This window comes from Stigmatopora argus, chromosome 3, assembly GCF_051989625.1.
Source record: "Stigmatopora argus isolate UIUO_Sarg chromosome 3, RoL_Sarg_1.0, whole genome shotgun sequence".
In the NCBI taxonomy this organism is placed as follows: Eukaryota; Metazoa; Chordata; class Actinopteri; order Syngnathiformes; family Syngnathidae; genus Stigmatopora; species Stigmatopora argus.
In genome coordinates this window covers 3,495,270-3,514,409 of record NC_135389.1, presented here as the reverse complement: position 1 = coordinate 3,514,409, position 19,140 = coordinate 3,495,270, and the positions used below count along the sequence as shown (strand labels likewise).

Sequence of the window (19,140 nt, the reverse complement as noted above, 5' to 3'; positions counted from 1 at the left end):
GGCCAAGGAAGATTTTCACTCAAAATATCTCGATACGTGGCCCCATTCATTCTCTCGTTTACACAGATCAGTCGTCTTGGACTTTAAAGAAAAAAAAGCCTTAAAGCATGATGTTTCCACCCCATTGCTTCACAGTGGGTATGGTGTTCTTCGGATGCTATTCAGTATTCTTTCTCCTCCAACCACAAGAACCTGTGTTTCTACCAAAATGTTCTATTTTGGTGTCATCTGACCATAACACATTCTCCCAGTCCTCTTCTGGATCATCCAAATACTCTCTAGCAAACCGCAGACGGGATGGATAATGGCATCAGCAGGGGATACTGATAGTAGCCTTTGTTACTGTGGTACCACCTCTTTGTAGGTCATTCACTAGGTCCCCCGTGTGGTTCTGGGATTTTTACTCACCATTCTTGTTATCATTTTGACGCCACGGGGTGAAATCTTGCAAGGAGCCCAAGATCAAGGGAGCTTATCAGTGGTCTTGTATGTCTTCCATTTTCTAATAATTGCTCCCATCCCATAGTTGATTTCTTTACACCAAGCATTTTACCTATTGCAGATTCAGTATCCCCATCCTGGTGCTGGTCTACAATTTTGTCTCTAGTTTCCTTCGACAGCTCTTAGGTCTTCGCCAAAGTGGAGTTTGCAGTGTGATAGACTGAGGTTGTGGACAGGTGTCTTTTATACCGATAATGAGTTAAAAAAGATGCTATTAATACAGGTAACGAGTGAAGACCTCGTTACACCTCGTTAGAAGAAGTTAGACCTATTTGACAGCCAGAAATCTAGCTTGTTTGTAGGAAACCAAATACTTATTTTCCACTCTAATTTGGAAATAAATTCTTTAAAAATCAAACAATGTGATTTTCTGTTTTTTTTTTCTTCCACATTCTGTCTCTCATGTTTGAGGTTTACCCATGTTGACAATTGCAGGCCTCTCTAATCTTTTCAAGTAGGAGAACTTGCACAATTGGTGGCTGACTAAATACGTATTTGCCCCACTGTATGAGTGTGAATGAATCTCCTTGTGGAGATATAAAGATAAAGAGCATTAAAAGCCACATATAGACTAGGTTAAATTCAATGTGTAATCATAGTGTATCAATCAGTGATTGGATTTATTTCATTTTCATTAGTGTGTTGTATTCACTCAATAGATTACGTAGTACTTTTACTCAAAACAATGCCTTCACGGGAACGGACTCTCAGAGACGTTGCTTGGCGCGAATTCCAGGAACGAGGCACGGCAGCTGCATATGAGGTCTATAAGCAGCAACGAAATAGGGCAGTGTTCACTGAAAGGCAAGAGCGGAGCAAGTATGAGCTGAGGTTGGCGCAGTCATCTCGTGCAAACCCCAAGCGCTTCTTCGCCCATGTTCAAGCCAACAAACGTCTGCACAATCAAGTGGTTAAACTCAGGGATGCTGATGGAGTCGGTGTCACGGATGCAGAGGGGCAAAGCTCTCTTTTTGCTAGGGTGTTCGCAGGCATTTACAAAGCCGATGATGGGCGACCAGCACCCCCATTTGCTCGGGATGTTCCCCCAATGCCTGCAGTTGCCATTACACCTCCTGAAGTCTACCGAGCCTTGATGTGTCTGGACGCCACTAAAAGCCATGGTCCGGATGGTATTCACCCGAGGGTCCTCCAGGCACTCGCTCCGACCATAGCACTTCCCCTCGCATATCTCTTCACACTGTCCTTGCAATCAGGTGAAGTCCCCGAAGACTGGAGACGGGCCGTCATCTGCCCTATCTACAAGAAAGGAGACCGAGAGGACCCGTTGAATTACCGACCGGTCTCCCTCACTTCAGTAATCTGCAAAATGTTGGAATCAATTATCAAAACGTCCATGATGGCCCATCTCCAGATCACAGCGGCGATCTCCGATAGTCAGCATGGATTCGTGTCCAACAGATCCTGCCTCACCAACTTGCTGATGATGGAGGAATGGGTCACTCAATTAATGGACGATCGACAAATTGCCGACCTGGTCTTCCTGGACTTCGCCAAGGCGTTTGACTCGGTCAACCATCGCTTGCTACTCCGCAAGTTGGAAGCGTATGCGATTCACCCAGCGGTCGTGAGGTGGATTGATGCGTTTTTGGCTGGCCGCACCTTTCAAGTACAAGTCAATGGCATACTTTCAGAGACTCACAACGCCCCCAGCGGTGTCCCCCAAGGCTCCGTTCTTGGACCACTGCTGTTCGTGGTGTTTGTAAACGACCTGCCAGAGCACATCTCCCAGCGGGTTCTCCTCTTCGCCGATGATGTGAAGCTCGTTGCTCCCCGGAGCGACTACGAGGACCTGCGTAGGTGCCTTCATCATGTGTGGAGTTGGTCGAACCTGTGGGACCTGCGGCTCAATATCACGAAATGCAGTCATCTGGCTATTGGGGCTCCTCCTGATTCACCTCTTGACTTTGAACCGGGACGCCTGGAACTGGAACGAACTCAACGGTGCAAAGATCTGGGCATCATTGTTGACGACACGTTCAAACCAACGGCCCAATGCATCCAAGCAGCCAACAAAGCTCGCGGAGTTCTGTTCCTAATGTTCCGGTCCTTTGCCGTCATCACAGCAGACATCTTCCTTCCATTGTATGTTTCCCTGGTGAGGCCCATTCTCGAGTATGGGATCCAAGCCGCATCACCGTACCTCGCCAAGGACATCCAGCATCTGGAGCGGGTCCAGAGGCTTGCAACGAGGATGGTCCGCGGCCTCAGGTTATTGTCCTACGAGGAAAGATGCCAGCGACTCAACCTGCCGACCCTTGAGGCTAGGCGTCTGCGAGGGGACCTGATACTGGCCTATAACATTCTCCACGGCATCTACAGCGTGCCCCGCGACCTCTTCTTCACGCCCGCACCTGATCGTGGTCTGAGGGGTCATCCGTGGAAGCTGTACCCTCGCGGGTTCCGGCTGAATCGGCGGAAGGCTGCTTTCTCAGTGCGCATCGCCGGTCCTTGGAACCGGCTTCCGCAGGGTGTGGTCGAGAAGCCGACAGTCGCCCAGTTCAAGCGGGCTCTGGATGGCTTTTTGGCCGTGAACCAGTGACTTCACCGCGTTTTGTTGCACATTTCTTGTGTCTTGTTACATGGCCCTTAGCCTAGTGCTTTTTCTAGCCAATAAATTGAATTGAATTGAATTGAATTCACACTATTGGACTGTAGCAAGATCAATGGTAGGCTGTGAGGAATTGAATGTAGACGGTGTCTCATGCATAGTTTGAGCAATGAAATTTATTTTCCCAAAATGTTTATGTAAAAAGTGCATAGATTTTTCCACGATAAACAATCATTCTTTGCAAAGCAAACAATACTCATCTACTTTTATCATTCTAGTTTCTCCTTCGATCTTAAAGCTGGAGGAGCCAGAACGTCGACATGACACGTGCATAGAATTCACAGTTAGAGGTTCACCTCTCCCAAAATTACGATGGTTCTACAATGACAAGGTGCTTTTCTTTATTTTTCAAATGAAACTGTTAAAGTCCTATATGATCAAAGGATAATAACATCAGACATTAAGCAGTCCGTTAACACAATTTTTTTTCCAACCTTTTTTGAGCTGCGGCATACTTTTTGCATTAAAAAAATCTCAAGGGACACCACCATATGAAAATATTTTAACTTTAAACTATGTCGCCTATATTAACAATAGTCATTCTCATCAAAGTTTTATCAGCAGGAATCACATAAACCTCCAAAATTACCTATATTCCAAAATAAACATTTTCACACTGACCTAATGTCACCAAAAGTTGATGTCTGTGGGCCATGAACAGCGTCCGGTTCGAGTGATGCATAAGTAATGTAATGTTTTTAATCGCATAATTTTATGACTTTTCTCCAAATATTACTTAACTCTCCTAATATTACACAAAAAAATGTGCTCGCACACTTACCTCGCCAAAAGTTGATGCCCTAGAAACCAAACAACTTCTGGTTCATGTTAGATAAAAATAATCAACAAAATGACTGTTTCACAATTTGAACCATGTAATAGTATAATCTATCATTTAACAGTCATCATATTTTGATTTTAACCTTGTAATGGTTACATTTTAATCTTACTATATTCATATTAATTTTTCCTTCTGAATATTACATTGTATGACTTCTTGCAATTTCCCGTGGCACACCTGAACATTGCTCACGGCTCACCAATGTGCCGTGGCACAGAGGTTGGGAAACACTGAGTTAACATAATAAATCACATTTAGATTTACTCCCAAATCAATAGTATGCTGGTACTCTAATTACACTCACCACATTACTGGCCATTCATAACTGGTAATTGATATTGCCATACACAACACAATTTAACTACCACACCAGCTATGAATAATTGAAAGGTTGATGTCATTTGACAAAATTCATACTACTATACTGATCATTTCTTTTTTCAAAACCATTTCAGGAGATAAACCACACTGCTTATTTGCGTCTTGATATGGCTATTTACCAGGATGACATTGAGGGATGCCTTACATTTAAAAACCCAACACATCATAACAATGGCAACTACACTCTGGAGGCAGAAAACTACCTGGGAGCGGTCAACAATACTGTCTATGGACATTTCCTAGACAAGCCCCATGATAGTAAGTTGGTTGTTCCTAATTATATTATATTTTATTTTGAATGTTTCTGACGTAGATTTGGAAAGCTAAGCAATAGAGCTCTCCTAACTAATATGCTCATTATAAGGAATTGTTATCTCTTTGATCAAGTGTATCCCTGAAGAAAAAAATCGTGTTTAAGATTTTTAAAGGTTTCATCTTTCAGGTGTTTAATAGAGGAGAGTCAATAAAAGCCTGTATTTCTATGAAATTGGCCAAATTGCTGTGGGGCACCATTTTAAAAGCCTGTTTTTTTAGCAAATCTAATGCACGTATTTAAAATAGTCCGCATCATTTATGACTTAAGATACACCAAAAACATTCTAGGCTATTGCAATGGTCGTCATGTCTAGTCATGATTTTGCTTGAAAAAAAAACGTTATGAAAAGGATAATGTTATATATTTTGACCTATTCATGTTGCTGTACTTAGTGTATCTTTCCATACACTGATTTTGTGTCTATCTGCTGCTTCCAGCCGGCAGTGCGCTAACAGTGGCTGCTAATGTTGTGCACAAACATCAGAATATTTGTAATTGATTAAAAATTCATTCATTCATTTGTGAACCGTGGGGGTGCTGGAGCCTAGCCCAGCTAATTATAGGCAGTATAGAATTGGTAAGTATGATAAACGATTCTTCCTAAACCTGATTTTTTCTCTTGTTTTCCATGATTTTTTTTCTTGTTTACCATGATTTTTTTTCTTGTTTACCATGATTTTTTTTCTTGTTACCCTGATTTTCGTTTCAATGTAGATGATAAACCCAATGGCAATCTTGGCTCAACTTAAACTGTGGGGAGCAACCAAAACTCAACCATTTCATCCAATAAATTCATTAATTTTCAGAAATGCTTATCCTCACAATGGCCGCGAGGGGTGCTGGAGCCTATCCCAGCTTACTATGGGCACCAGGTGGTGGGGACACTGAATTTGTGGCCAGCGATGGCAGGGCACAAGGAGATGGACAACCATTCAGGCTCAAACTCACACCTAGAGTGTTCAACTAGCCTTCCATGCATGTTTTTGGGAGGAAACTGCAGTACCTGGAGAAAACCCACACAAGCCCAGGGAGAACATGCAAACAACACGCAGTGTGGCTTGACCTGGGATCGAACCCTCTACCCAGGAACTGTGAGGCTGACGTACTAACCACTTGCCTGCCGTCTTTTATTTATTTAATCATTAATTCATTTTCCATACCACTTATCCTAATCAGGGTCGTGTGGTTGCTGGAGCCTATATCAGCCAACTATGGGCACCAGGCAGGGGACATCCTGAATTGGTGGCAAGCCAATCGCAGGGCAAATAGAAACGGACAAAAACTCACACTCACACTCATACATCAGGGCAATTTAGAGTGTTCAACCAGCCTCCCAAGCATGTTTTTGGGATGTGGAAGGAACGGGAAGAACACAGGACGTTTGAACCTGGGATTGAACTTTCGATCTCAGAACACTCGTCTGCTGGGCCGCCATCTTTTACATAAAATCTGGTAAATAGGTTCTGTAATTCTGCTTTTGATACCAATGGCCAAAGAAATAAAGAATGCAGTTCGAATTGGCTCAGGTAAAATATTGCTAAAGTTGTACATAGAGAGTAATTTAAATTGACAAACGAGGATTTTGACATTTAATAATGAATATAACTATATCTCATTTCATTTCATCTTCTCCTGCCACTGCCTTATTATTTATTAATGTATTACTGTTATTAGCACCTGATATCTTCAATAGCTCCCAAGCAATTTGACGTATGGCACCAAATTTACAGGAAATATGGGTATTTACCTTCTGTTTAACAAACACCTTTTGGTTTTTCAATAACACATTCCATTTATTAATTATTAATTTATTACTGTTATTAGCACCTATTTTGTTCAATAGCTCCCGAGCCGATGGACATATTGACACCAAATTTACAGAAAATATTGGTAATTACTTTGTGTTTAACGAAAACCTTTTAGTTTTTCAATAACACATTCCATTTATTAATTATTAATTTATTACTATTATTAGCACCTGATATCTTCAACAGCCCAAGAGAGCAGCAAGCTAACATATTTCTGGTCAGGCATACTCATCGATAATAAATAAATAAATAAAATAAAATCAGACTCAGGCTTGTTATCATCATTGACTAGACAAAAGCCTAATTGTCATCATACCCAGCTGCGTATGACGAAATTGAAGGTGCTTCTCCACAAAGTGCACTTTTCTCGGGCAGAGCCCAACCAAGTGATAGTTTCAGACTTACTGGCGTTCTGCCGTGATGGATACATCGCATCACCTCCCGAGCGCAACCAACTCCCGGTGACTGCGAAGGTTTGCCTCACCGATGCCAACAAAGAATAAAATGGATCACTTACCTCCCACTGTCTTCCTTACTTACCTAGTCAGCCAGCAGAAGGCAGATCGCCGCCCAACGTCCTTCATCTTTCCTCACCCCGAAGTTGTTACACAAAGGGGATTGTGTGTCGTGCTACTGCAATTTAGAGTCCTGATGGCTGTGGGAAAGAAGCTGTCCTTAAGCCTCTTTGTCCGTGCCTTGTGAGACCGGTAGCGCCTGCCAGAGGGAAGCAGCTGGAACAGGTCGTGACCAGGGTGGTCCGGGTCCCCAACAATGTTCCCAGCTCTGCTGAGGTAGCGAGGGCTGGCAATATCTTCCAGTGAGGGCAGAGAGCAGCCGACGATCCTCTGGGCAGTGTTGATCACTCTCTGCATGGCCTTTTTGTCTGCTGCCGTGCTTCCAGCGTACCACACTGTGATGCCGTATGCCAGGATGCTCTCCACAGTGACATTATAGAAGGTTACCAGAAGCTTAGTGTCCAAGTTGTTCCTCCTGAGTACCCTCAGGAAATGGAGTCGTTTCTGGGCCTTCTTCACTACTGCCGTGGTTTGTGGACCAGGAGAGCTTGTCCGTGACATGGACCCCCAGGAATTTAAAGGACTGGACCCTGTCTACACGAACTCCATTTATGAGGAGTGGGGCCAGATCTGTGCTCTGTTTGCGGAAGTCCAGGATTATTTCTTTAGTTTTTGTGTTGTTCAGTGTGAGGTTGTTCATCAAGCACCACGAAGACAGTTTGTTGACCTCGTCTCTATAGACCGCCTCATCCCCTTCTGAGATGAGTCCGACCACAGTGGTGTCATCAGCAAATTTGATGATGTAGTTGGACTGGTGGGTTGGTGTACAGTCATAAGTGTACAGGGAGTACAGAAGAGGACTCAGTACACAGCCTTGAGGGGAGCCAGTGCTCAGTGTAATGGAGGAAGAAAGGTGGGAACCAAGTCTAACAGTTTGTGGTCGGTTGGTTAGGAAGTTCTTTATCCAACAGCAGATGGAGGAGGATAGTCCGAGGTGGGAGAGTTTGTTAGTCAGAATGTCCGGTTTCATGGTGTTGAAGGCTGAGCTATAGTCAATGAAAAGCATCCTCACGTAATTCCCATGGTATTCCAGGTGGCTCAATGCTGTATATAGAGCAATGGTGATAGCATCCTCAGTGGACCTGTTAGCTCTATAAGCAAACTGGTGAGGGTCAACTGAGGGAGAGATTGTATTCCTGATATGGCGGGCTACCATTTTTTCAAAGCACTTCATGATCACAGGCGTGAGAGCAACAGGCCTATAATCATTCATGCCGTCGATGGTTGGCTTTTTGGGGACAGGAATAATGGTGGCAGATTTCAGGCAGGATGGAATGATGGATTGTTGCAGGGAACAATTGAAGATTTTTGTGAAGACTCCAGCCAGCTGGTCAGCACAGGCTTTGAGCACCTTCCCAGGTACTCCACCAGGTCCAGCAGCCTTCCTGGTATTCACAGACCGCATTTCCAGTCTCACTTCCTCCTCCTGGAACTTCAGTGTATTGCTGCAGGGTAGTGGCGGGGGTGTTGAGACTGGGTCTGATTTGTCAGTCTCAAATACTTGCAAATGCTCAAAGCTTGAGTTTACACACTTAGAGAAGGTAAAGAAATTCAATCATAAAAAATGTCAACTCTGTACGATGCACGGTTTGGATCCGACAGCCGTTTTTGGCCACCATAATGTCAACTCTCGACGATGCAGGGTTTGGACAAAAGTAGCGTGAGAATAATAACAAAAACCCATCCTTAAATCATGCTTTATCTATTCCTGCTCCCCGAAACACTGTAACAAATAAAAGTTGAGTTTACACACAGAGAAGATGAAGAAATTGAATCACTCGTCTATTAGGATCCGACAGCCGTTCGTTTCTGGCAACCATAAAACAATTCAACTTTCTACGTTGCACGGTTTGGACAAATTTAGCGAGATAATCCCAATATACAAACACACATACACTCCCACAAACACACACATATGCACTCCCACACCCATAAATCACACTTTATGAGGATTATAGATAAAATGTATCCAAATCTCTTTGTGAGCCTTGAAACAGCATATATGATTTTATATTTTTCAGTTTTTCATTTATTTGCCTCATATTTTTGTAAGAAAAAGGGGGCGAAACTTGTTTTTTCATTCATTTATTTTCTGAACCACTTATTCTCGCAAGGGTCACGTAGGGTTCTGCAGTTTATCCTCACTTACTAGACCATGAATCAGTGGCCAGCCAATAGCAGGGCACAAGAAGCCCAACGGCTATTCTCACTCAAACTCATACCTAAGGAAATTTCGAGTGTTCACCTAGCCTACCGTGTGTGTTTTTGGGATGTGAGAGGAAACCAGAACACCCGAAGAAAACCCACGGAAGCCCAGTATTACGTATGTGGGCTATGGAGCATGGTTGGACTCAAAAGCAGGAAAGCAGGCGGAAACGTGAAGTGACGGTGCACAAATGTAACTTTAATAACTTGGAAATATCAAGGGACATACCAACTAAAAGAACAAAACAAAACCTTGATGGGGAAGACGCGGGGAGACGAAGAGCACTAGACATGGAAGAGCACACGTGAACACAAGCGACCCACAAAAGTAAATATCCTATATTTATGTATTCATTTAGTTTTTAATTTACTTACATTAAAATGTTATTCGTCGCCGGATTCGCTCGCTCTCAAAATTAGCAATAAATTGCGTATTATTGGCGTGTGTGTATATGTTATTCGTCACCGGATTCGCTCGTATTGGCGTGTGTGTACAAGTTTTTCAAACTACGGCCCCCGGACCATATACGGCCCGTTAGACTTTTTAATCCGGCCCGCCGACATTGTCCAAATTATAATAAAAATCAATGACCTCATTCATTTCCCTTGCCATTGCCCTGCAATACCCTCGTTTCCCCGATAGATGACGCACTAGTATAGACCTTTGTTGGAGTGTAACTTGGAGAACAACATGCCGCTCATCACTCTCAATTTAAAGACTGCTTTCTTTCGTTGAATAATAATATGTTCTTAATGTTGGAAGTAAATTTGAAAATACATTTTCACCTTCAATTGTGTCTCTTTTCTTACATTTAAATCCCCAGGTTTGATAAATTACATTGCGTGTCCAAATGCTGTCAAATTTTAGTATCCATTCTGACCAGCAAGTCAAACAGTTTGCCCACCCCTGGTATAGACAAACTTGCCTCTTTTATACTAATATTGTCCCAAATTAAACACATCATCAATAAACTGCCATTGACGGCGGTAGACGTCCGATTCATGTTGACTGAGGTGCAGATGCTATTTCTGTTATTAGAGCTCCATAAATTGGATATATTACGCAACAGTCAACATGAATCGGACGTCTACCGCCGTCAATAGCAGCCGGACTAATGCCCAAGGTTGTCTGCGATAGGTTTGGTGTTCCCGCGACCCTTGTGAGGATAAGCAAAACGAAGAATTAATGTTTTTCCTAGCCAATTTGCATTGTTCTTTTTCACTACTATTTATACACCCAATGAGACATTGTTTATATCTGTACTGTTTATAAAACATTCTCATAATTCTGTATATTTTTGCTAATTAAACCCATTGTAATGCTCATATTGTATAGACTGCACTTCCTGCTTTTGCACTTCTGATTGGCATGTCGTGACAGGGGTTTGTCACAGCAAATCAACCTTTTCCATGACCTCCCCTACACCAATCACTTTCATCATGAAATTGATAATAATCGGACATAGGCCCTGTTGTCATTATCACAACACAAAAGCCTACTTGTCATCACACGCAGAAACTGCGTGTGACGAAATTGATGGTGCTTCTCCATAAGCTACGTTTAATCGGCAAAAGACCTAATAAGTGTAAGTTACGGACTTGTAATTTGTCATTCCGCTGTTGAGGATACAGGTCGCTTACCTCGCGCTTACCTCTCACTGTCTTCCACTTACCTTTCCTCAGTCAGCTAGTAGGAGGCAGATCACCAACCAAACATCTGTTCATATACCGCAGAGGGGAATGTGTGTTATGTTAGCGCGAGTTTAGATTCCTGATGGATGTGGGGAAAAAAACTGTCCTTAAGCCTATTTGTCCGTGCTTTGTGGGACCTATAGCGTCTGCCAGAGGGCAGCAGCTGGAACAGATTGTAACCAGGGTGGTAAGGGTCCCCTATGATGTTCTTGGCTCTGCTGAGGTAACGAGGGCTGGCAATGTCTTCAAGTGAGGGCAGAGAGCAGCCGACAATCCTCTGGGCAGTGTTAATCACTTTCTGCATGGCCTTTTTGTCTGCCGCTGTGCTTCCAGCATACCACACTGTGATGCCGTACGCCAGGATGCTCTCTACAGTGGTTCTGTAGAAGGTTCTCAGAAGATTGGTGGCCAAGTTGTTCTTCCTAAGTACCCTGAGGAAATGGAGTCGTGTCTGAGCCTTCTTCACCACTGCCGTGGTGTTTGTAGACCATGAGAGCTTGTCCGTGACGTGGACCCCCAGGAATTTAAAGGACTGGACCCTGTCCACACATACTCCATTTATGAGGAGTGGGGCCAGATCTGTGCCGTGTTTGCGAAAGTCCAGGATGATTTCTTTAGTTTTCGTGGTGTTCAGTGTGAGATTGTTCACCGAGCACCACGAAGACAAATTGTTGACCTCATCTCTGTAAGCCGACTCATCCCCTCTTGAGATGAGTCCGACCACAGTGGTGTCGTCAGCGAATTTGATGATGGTGTTAGACTGGTGGGTGGGTGTACAGTCGTGGGTGTACAGGGAGTACAGAAGAGGACTCAGTACACAGCCTTGAGGGGAGCCAGTGCTTAGTGTAATGGAGGAAGAGAGGTGGGGACCAAGTCTAACAGTCTGTGGTCGGTTGGTCAAGAAGTCCTTTATCCAGCAGCAGATTGAAGAGGATAGTCCAAGGTGGGAGAGTTTGTCAGTCAGAATGTCCGGTTTTATGGTGTTGAAGGCTGAGCTGTAGTCAATGAAGAGCATCCTAACGTAGTTCCCAGGGTGTTCCAGGTGGCTCAGTGCTGTATGAAGAGCAATGGCAATAGCATCATCAGTGGACCTGTTTGCTCTATAAGCAAACTGGTGAGGGTCAATTGAGGGAGAGATTGTATTCCTGATATGGCGGGCTACCAACTTTTCAAAGCACTTCATGATCACAGGCGTGAGGGCAACAGGCCTATAATCATTCATGCCGCCAATGGTTGGCTTTTTGGGGACAGGGATGATGGTGGCAGATTTCAGACAAGATGGAATGATGGATAGTTGCAGGGAACAATTGAAAATATTTGTGAAGACTCCAGCCAGCTGGTCAGCACAGGCTTTGAGCACCTTCCCAGGTACTCCGTCTGGGCCAGCAGCCTTCCTGGTGTTCACGGACCGCATTACCAGTCTCACTTCCTGTTCCCGGAACGTCAGTGTATTGCTGCCGGGTGGTGGTGGGGGTGTTGAGACTGGGTCTGATTTGTCAGTCTCAAAGCGGGCAAAGAAACGGTTCAATTTCTCCGCTAGTGAGGCATCTGCATTAACAGACATATTATTGTTATTGTAGTTGGTAATATGTCGTATTCCTTGCCACATCTTCTTTGGGTTATTTTCTGTGAAGTGCTCCTCAATTTTTTTGGTATATGCTGCCTTGGCCTTTTTAATGCCTCTTTTCAGCTCAGCTCTGGCAGCGCTATATTTAATCTTGTCCCCTGATCTAAAGGCGGAGTTACGGCCTTTGATGAGTGCCTGTGTCTCATTGGTCATCCAGGGTTTTTGGTTAGGAAAAACCCGTATTCGTTTATCTGTAGTGACGTTGTCAATGCAGTTTTTTATGTAAGAAAGTACAGAGTCCGTGTAGTCCTGGAGGTCGTCGTGTACAAAAAGGTCCCAGTTGGTGCGGGAAAAACAGTCCTGCAGCTGAGAGAGTGCGTTGTCGGGCCAAGTTTTTATTATCTTTATTTGTGGCGTTGTTTGCCTCCGGAGTGGAGTGTAAGCGGGGGTGAGAGATAGTCAGAGGTGATCTGATCCAGCTAGGTGAGGGAGGGAAGTGGCTTTATAAGCATGTTTGATGTTAGAATAGACATGGTCAAGAGTTTTGTCTCCTCTAGTATTACAATTTACGTACTGAATAAACTTAGGTAAAACAGTCTTTAAACACGCCTTGTTGAAATCACCAGCAACAATAAAAACGCCATCGGGGTGGTCAAGCTGTTGTTTGTTTATAGCCGTTAGCAGGAGGTTAAGTGCCGTGTTAACGTTAGCATTCGGAGGTATAAAGATAGCCGTTGCTATGACGACGTGTAGCTCTCTTGGTAGATAATAGGGCCTACATCGTATTGCTAATAACTCTAAATCCGGGGAACAGTGAGTGTCAATAATTTTACTGTCACAACACCATTCATTATGTATATACATGCACAGTCCTCCTCCCTTGCTTTTGCCTGTTAATACTTTTGAACGGTCGGTTCGAAAAAGCGTTCGGCTAGCTAGCGATACCGCGGCGTCGGGGATAAGCGGGTGTAGCCACGTTTCTGTGATGATAATAATATTACAGTTTCTAACAAAGCTGTTGGTAGCAATACGAAGTTCCAACTCATCCATTTTGTGGGTGATGGATCGGGCGTTGGTCAAAAGGATACTGGGAAGCGGAGCTCGGTGTGGTTGTTGTTTCAGCTTAGCAGCCAGGCTCCCTCACTACATCCATGTCTTATCTAATAGATCGACCTCTTGTACTGTTTCCTGGCAATTCAACCCTAAACATCCTTCTATTGATATACTAGTTTCTATCTGTCTTTTAGACATCCCCAAACCATGTAAGTCTGGTCTCTGGTACCGTTGGCCGCTACCTTATTTCTGGCCAGCTCTGGTGTCCAGGTGTCCGTATGCAATCGCGCCGTTATGTGGTTAGGCTGGGCTGTGCTTCCCTGTCTGAGTTGGTGGCCACTACCCTGCATTGAGGATGGGCTGACTCTAATGTCTGCCTACAGCCTGCTAACCTTAGTTCCGTCATCGTGGAGACACAGCTTCGCTCTAGCAAATATGAGATCACCGAGTTGTTGGGAGAAAGCAACTCTAGCAGTGAATTAAGGGGGGAAAAAAAGGAACAAGGGGTTTCACATTAATGCTTTTCATAGCCTCAATATTTTGTATGAAGAAGCATGTGTAAATGGAGAATTGAGAAAATTGAGAAATGGCTTTATACTTGCCACTCTTCAAAAAGGCCAGATTTTTGCACTGTATGATTGATTGTTGTCCTATGGACAGGGTCTCCCACCTCAGCTGTAGATCTCTCCAGTTCATCGAGAGTGATCATGGGACTTTTGGCTGACTCTATGATCAGTCTTCTTGTTCAAAGCGAAAGTTAAGAGTAATGGCTGGGTCTTGGTAGATTTTCAGTTGCCTGATACTTCTTCCATTTCGATATGGTTGCATGCACAGATCTCCTTGAGATGTTTAGAGCTTGGGAAATCTTTTTGTATCCAAATCCGGCTTTAAACTTCTCCACAACAGTATCTCGGACCTGACTAGTGTGTTCCTTGGTCGTCATGATGCTCTCAGAATTTTAAACAGATCCCTTAGACCAGGGGTCCCCAAACTTTTTCCTGTGAGGGCCACATAACTTTTCCCTTCTCTGATGGGGGGCCGGTGTCAGTTTGTAACAGAAAAAGTGTGACGATCGTAGGGGAGCTTAATTTTTTGTTATTGTTTTCCAGAAAGCCACACATAACCAAATAACCCTTTCCAGGTTCTTTACAGAAAAAAGTCAGCAAACATATAATAACACTATTAATGAAATAAATAATAACTAAATAACCCTCTCTGGGTTCTTCATAGAAAAAAAAGCCATGGAACATTAACTTTCTGTTGTGCCATGCACAAGCTTCTCCCTTTGCTCTGAAGTTTATGCACGACACCACAACCGTCATTACAGAATCCCACGTCAACATTTTGCAGCACAGTGCTTGCTGGTGAATTTGGCAGTGGACTCGTAGCGGGGCGGTGAGACCCCTTTTTTCCAACTCCCGGTTCATGCGTCCCATTATTAGACCGCGAGTTTCGGCCACCATGCTAGGAGCCCCGTCAGTCGTGATGCTAGCTAGCTTTGACCAGTCCAGGTCCAACTTCTCCATGGTTTGGCACACTTTGTCAAAAATATCCTCTCCCGTTGTAGTCCCTTTGAGACTTTGGAGGGCTGCCAGATCCTCGCAAATCTCAAAGTTTGCGCTAACTCCACAAATAAAAATGAGCAGTTGCGCTGTGTCTTGCACGTCCGTGCTTTCATCCAGTGCTAATGAAAAAAAGTCAAATTATTTCGTCTTCTGCTGCAGCTGGGCATATACATTACTCCCGATTTCTTCAACGCGTCTGGTCATTGTACTCACCGACAGACTTACGGCATTAAATGCATCTTTCTTCTTGGGACACACCTCCTCCGCGACAGTATCCATACATTTCTTAACAAACTCTCCGTCAGTGCTATCAATTTAGCAACCCAAAAGCGTGCCCGAACGGATGCCTGGTTCTGCTGAGATAGTAGTCCACTTTTTCACTTTGAGAGTTTGTCTGCACGTATTTGGCCTTGTAAGCTATCGTACTTGTCTTTGTGACGGGATTCATAGTGTCGGCAAAGATTGTATTCTTTGAATACCGCCACCGTCTCTTGACAAATGAGACAATCAGCCTTTTCTTTGCATTGAACAAAAAATAATCGTTTGTCCACTCCAGGTTAAATACCCTGCATTCTGAATCAATTTTTCTCTCACCTAACTTTTTCGCCATTATTCCGTTCTCAAACAGGTTGCAGTTTTAATATGCGTGAATAGTCCGCGATGGTCCCAGGGCTCCGCCCTCACCTGCGATCGTCCAGATGTCTCGGTAACACTGCTCGTGCATGCAACGGTGGACGTGCCCGCATGCATCAAAGGGAAACACTCTCCCCGCGCGTGTCACCAAAGAAGCAATGCGAAGCCCCGCTTCACTGGGATGATTTGTGGGCTCAGCAGGGGTGCAATGAACCAAACACAAGATTAAAACGTCCCAGTCTTCAAGGCCAAATAGGAAAAAAATCCGATAGCGTCTCTGGTATTGTTCAGAGGGCCGGTCCAAATGTGCCGGCGGGCCGCATCCAAAAAAAAAAAAAAAAAAAAAATCCGATAGCGTTCTGGTATTGTTCAGAGGGCCGGTCCAAATGTGCCGGCGGGCCGTATCCGGCCCGCGGGCCGTAGTTTGGTGACCCTGCCTTAGACTATCACAGAGCAGGTGCATTTATACAGAGATATGATTACACACATGTCAATTCATCATCAACATTCATCTTCTGTACCGCGCATCCTTGTAAGGGTTGCGGGGGTAGCTGGAGCCTGTCCAAGCTGACTTTGGGCAGAAGGCAGACTACTACGCCCTAGACTGGTCGCCAGTCAGTCGTAGGGCACACAGAGACAGACGACCACTCACGCACCCCACAATCCCACTGCCACTTAGTGGGAATCGAACCCAGACTGCCCGCACCAAAGTAAGGCGGAAAAACCACTGCACCATCAGGTGGCTCACATGTCGATTCTATTTATCATTATCAGTAAACGCTGGATTATTCTGAGACCCTAACTGAACTTCTGGACTAATTTTTCTGCACTGAAAGTAAAGTGCCAAATAATATTGCACGTCCCACTTTTCAGATTTGTATTTGATGAAACAGTTTACAATATCAAAAGAAAAATATTTCTACTTCACAATAGTCTCCCACTGGTTGTTGAATCTTGACAAAAAATGGAATTTTATATCTTTATGTTTGAAGCCTGAAATATCGCAAAAGGGTGAAAAGTTCAAAGGGGCCTGTTACGATCGTGCCGCGTCGTCGTGATAATAGAACTAATTGGTGTTTAAATACAAACTCAGAAAGTGATCAACAGATTGATTCCAGCTGCTCTGCCTTCACGGCAAGCCTGGAGGGACAAACGGTCGCTCCTGACAGTACCTCCCCTCTAAGGGATGGATTCTAGACGTCCTAATGCCGAATGTCCATGAAAAGCGAAAAGCAGGCAGGGAGGGTGGGTGTGAACCGTTCTCATTGTCCGGGGGGCGTCCGCGCCAGCCGGTGAAGAGACGAGGGAGGGGCCGGTCCGGCGGGCGTCCGCGCCGGCCGGTTGCCGTGGAGTGCGTGTGGCGTGTACAGGTTTGAAGGCACAGTCGTTGTCCGTGGTCCGTGATCCGTGGTCGTGGGGGCAGAGCGTGGTTGGAATCCTCCTAGTCAGGATTCCTCCGCTGCCAGAACATCTCTGAGGTGCCCACACCATGGCGTGTCCATTATAAACTCCCCAAAAGATTTTGGGGAGCTTCTCGCTGAATCCATGTGGTCGGGGGGCTTCGAGAAGGGTGGCTGGCATCGACGAGAGCGTCGGCGCGAGCGTGGGTGCCTTCCCGCTGGGTCCATTATGGTCGGATCGTTCTGTTACGATCGCGCCGCGTCGTCGTGGCGCGATCGGGAATGGATTAGGACCCAGGCGCGGGAAGCAGGAGGGGAACGAGGCAGTTAGCTTCAAAACAACATCTTTAATAAATCAACAGGGATCTACAAATCAACAAAGGCTTGGAACCAAAACGGGAGTATGCAGGAATATGTAGCAGCATGCAGGACGCATGCAGGAACGATCTGACAATGATAATAGAACTAATTGGTGTTTAAATACAAACTCAGGAAGTGATCAACAGATTGATTCCAGCTGCTCTTTACGGCAAGCCTGGAGGGACAAACGGCCGCTCCTGACAGGGCCGAATACTTTCGCAAGGCACTATACTTACTTCTGTCCTTAGTCTAGCCTGCCAATTACTTTACTCCTTATTTGTATTTGAATTTTTGGGGACCCTGACTATTAAATATTGGTTTCGCATTAGTAATTTTGTACAACCGGTTCTATTTCAATAAATTCTTTATTTAACATGTCTGGATTAAATATAAAGCCATGTTTAAACACCTGATTAAACTGAATTTCATATTTTTTTTCCCAAATGTTCTGACTTCTTTTGCAGTTACAGAAAATGATTATTATTATGGTAAGTTATTTTTCACCAGATATACATAATATACAAGTTATTTAATTTTGTCTATATTTTTATTGTGATCTGTGGGTTAGAGTTGAATTTTCAACTGTTGTGTCAATTAATGTGTCGCGGCATGTACATTAAGTGTGTCCTTTATGTACACTAAAGAGCAAGTACTTTGCTTTAGTTATTATTTCCCTATCAAGTTTTAAAGATCATAAAATAATTTACATCAATCTAGAGAACCACAAAAGTAGATGTAGGTTAAGATTAATACTTTACTGCATGTTTTGTTTCATGTTTATCTGATCTTTTTTCCTCAAGTAACACCAACGGCAAACGTTCACAACCCCCACAGTGATGCTTTTAGGGTAAGTAACATTTTTCTAGTTAGAAATTATCCAAATATCTTCAGTTATTTAATTTTTTTCCTGCTCAAAAATATACGTGCAGACCTAAACAAATATGAATTCTTGAATTCCAGTATTCCAGTTTTTGACACCTGACAAATCTTTTTATGGCATACAAAAGGTGATGCGCCACGACATATTGTATGATGTGATCTATTTGCCACTATACAACTCTCAAAAATAGGGATATGTTTTTGGCCCACGGGTAGAACTAGATCCTCAAGGTTTATTCACATTAATAAGTCTAAATTTCCTTTTATCTATAAATTGCAGAAATTGAACAATTCCAACTGTACCCCAGGTTAAGAATTTATATTTGGATGTAAAGTCAAATTCTATTTCACACTATCTAAATATTTAGCATCTCAGCATACTGATCTAAGTGCAGAATGTAGTCTTTGTCACGTGATAGAATCTATCCAATTCTGTCAGAGTAAGTGAGATTACAGCAATATTGCTGAATTTAAAAGAATCATACACTGCACTCAAGGGATCTGTCTGGTTTTATATGCTAGACCTCAAGTGAGAATTTAAATGAACAAAAATCCAATTTCATCACTCCTCTCAGATTTGGGGAATTCAACAGACTGGACAAGGAACTAACCAATGCACTCTAAACCTTCCCGAGATTAATAGAGTGGTTCATGCATGATCTCCACTTGAAATCACTGATCAATGCAGACAAAGAAAACCCTAATTTTTCTTACATACTATACACAGCAAAGATG

The 19,140-nt window shown here is 43.8% G+C and overlaps 1 protein-coding gene across 9 annotated transcripts in view; it reads left to right on the top strand.

Moving 5' to 3' along the window:
* Positions 1 to 19,140, top strand: part of LOC144071656 (NT-3 growth factor receptor-like) — a 66,370-nt gene that overhangs the window by 30,769 nt on the left and 16,461 nt on the right. For all 9 annotated transcript variants that reach the window (XM_077596935.1, XM_077596934.1, XM_077596932.1 and 6 more), the window contains 4 exons: positions 3,349 to 3,461; positions 4,427 to 4,610; positions 17,991 to 18,014; positions 18,327 to 18,373. In XM_077596935.1, the coding sequence (XP_077453061.1) occupies positions 3,349 to 3,461; positions 4,427 to 4,610; positions 17,991 to 18,014; positions 18,327 to 18,373 (368 nt within the window). The remainder of the gene's footprint in view (positions 1 to 3,348; positions 3,462 to 4,426; positions 4,611 to 17,990; positions 18,015 to 18,326; positions 18,374 to 19,140) is intronic.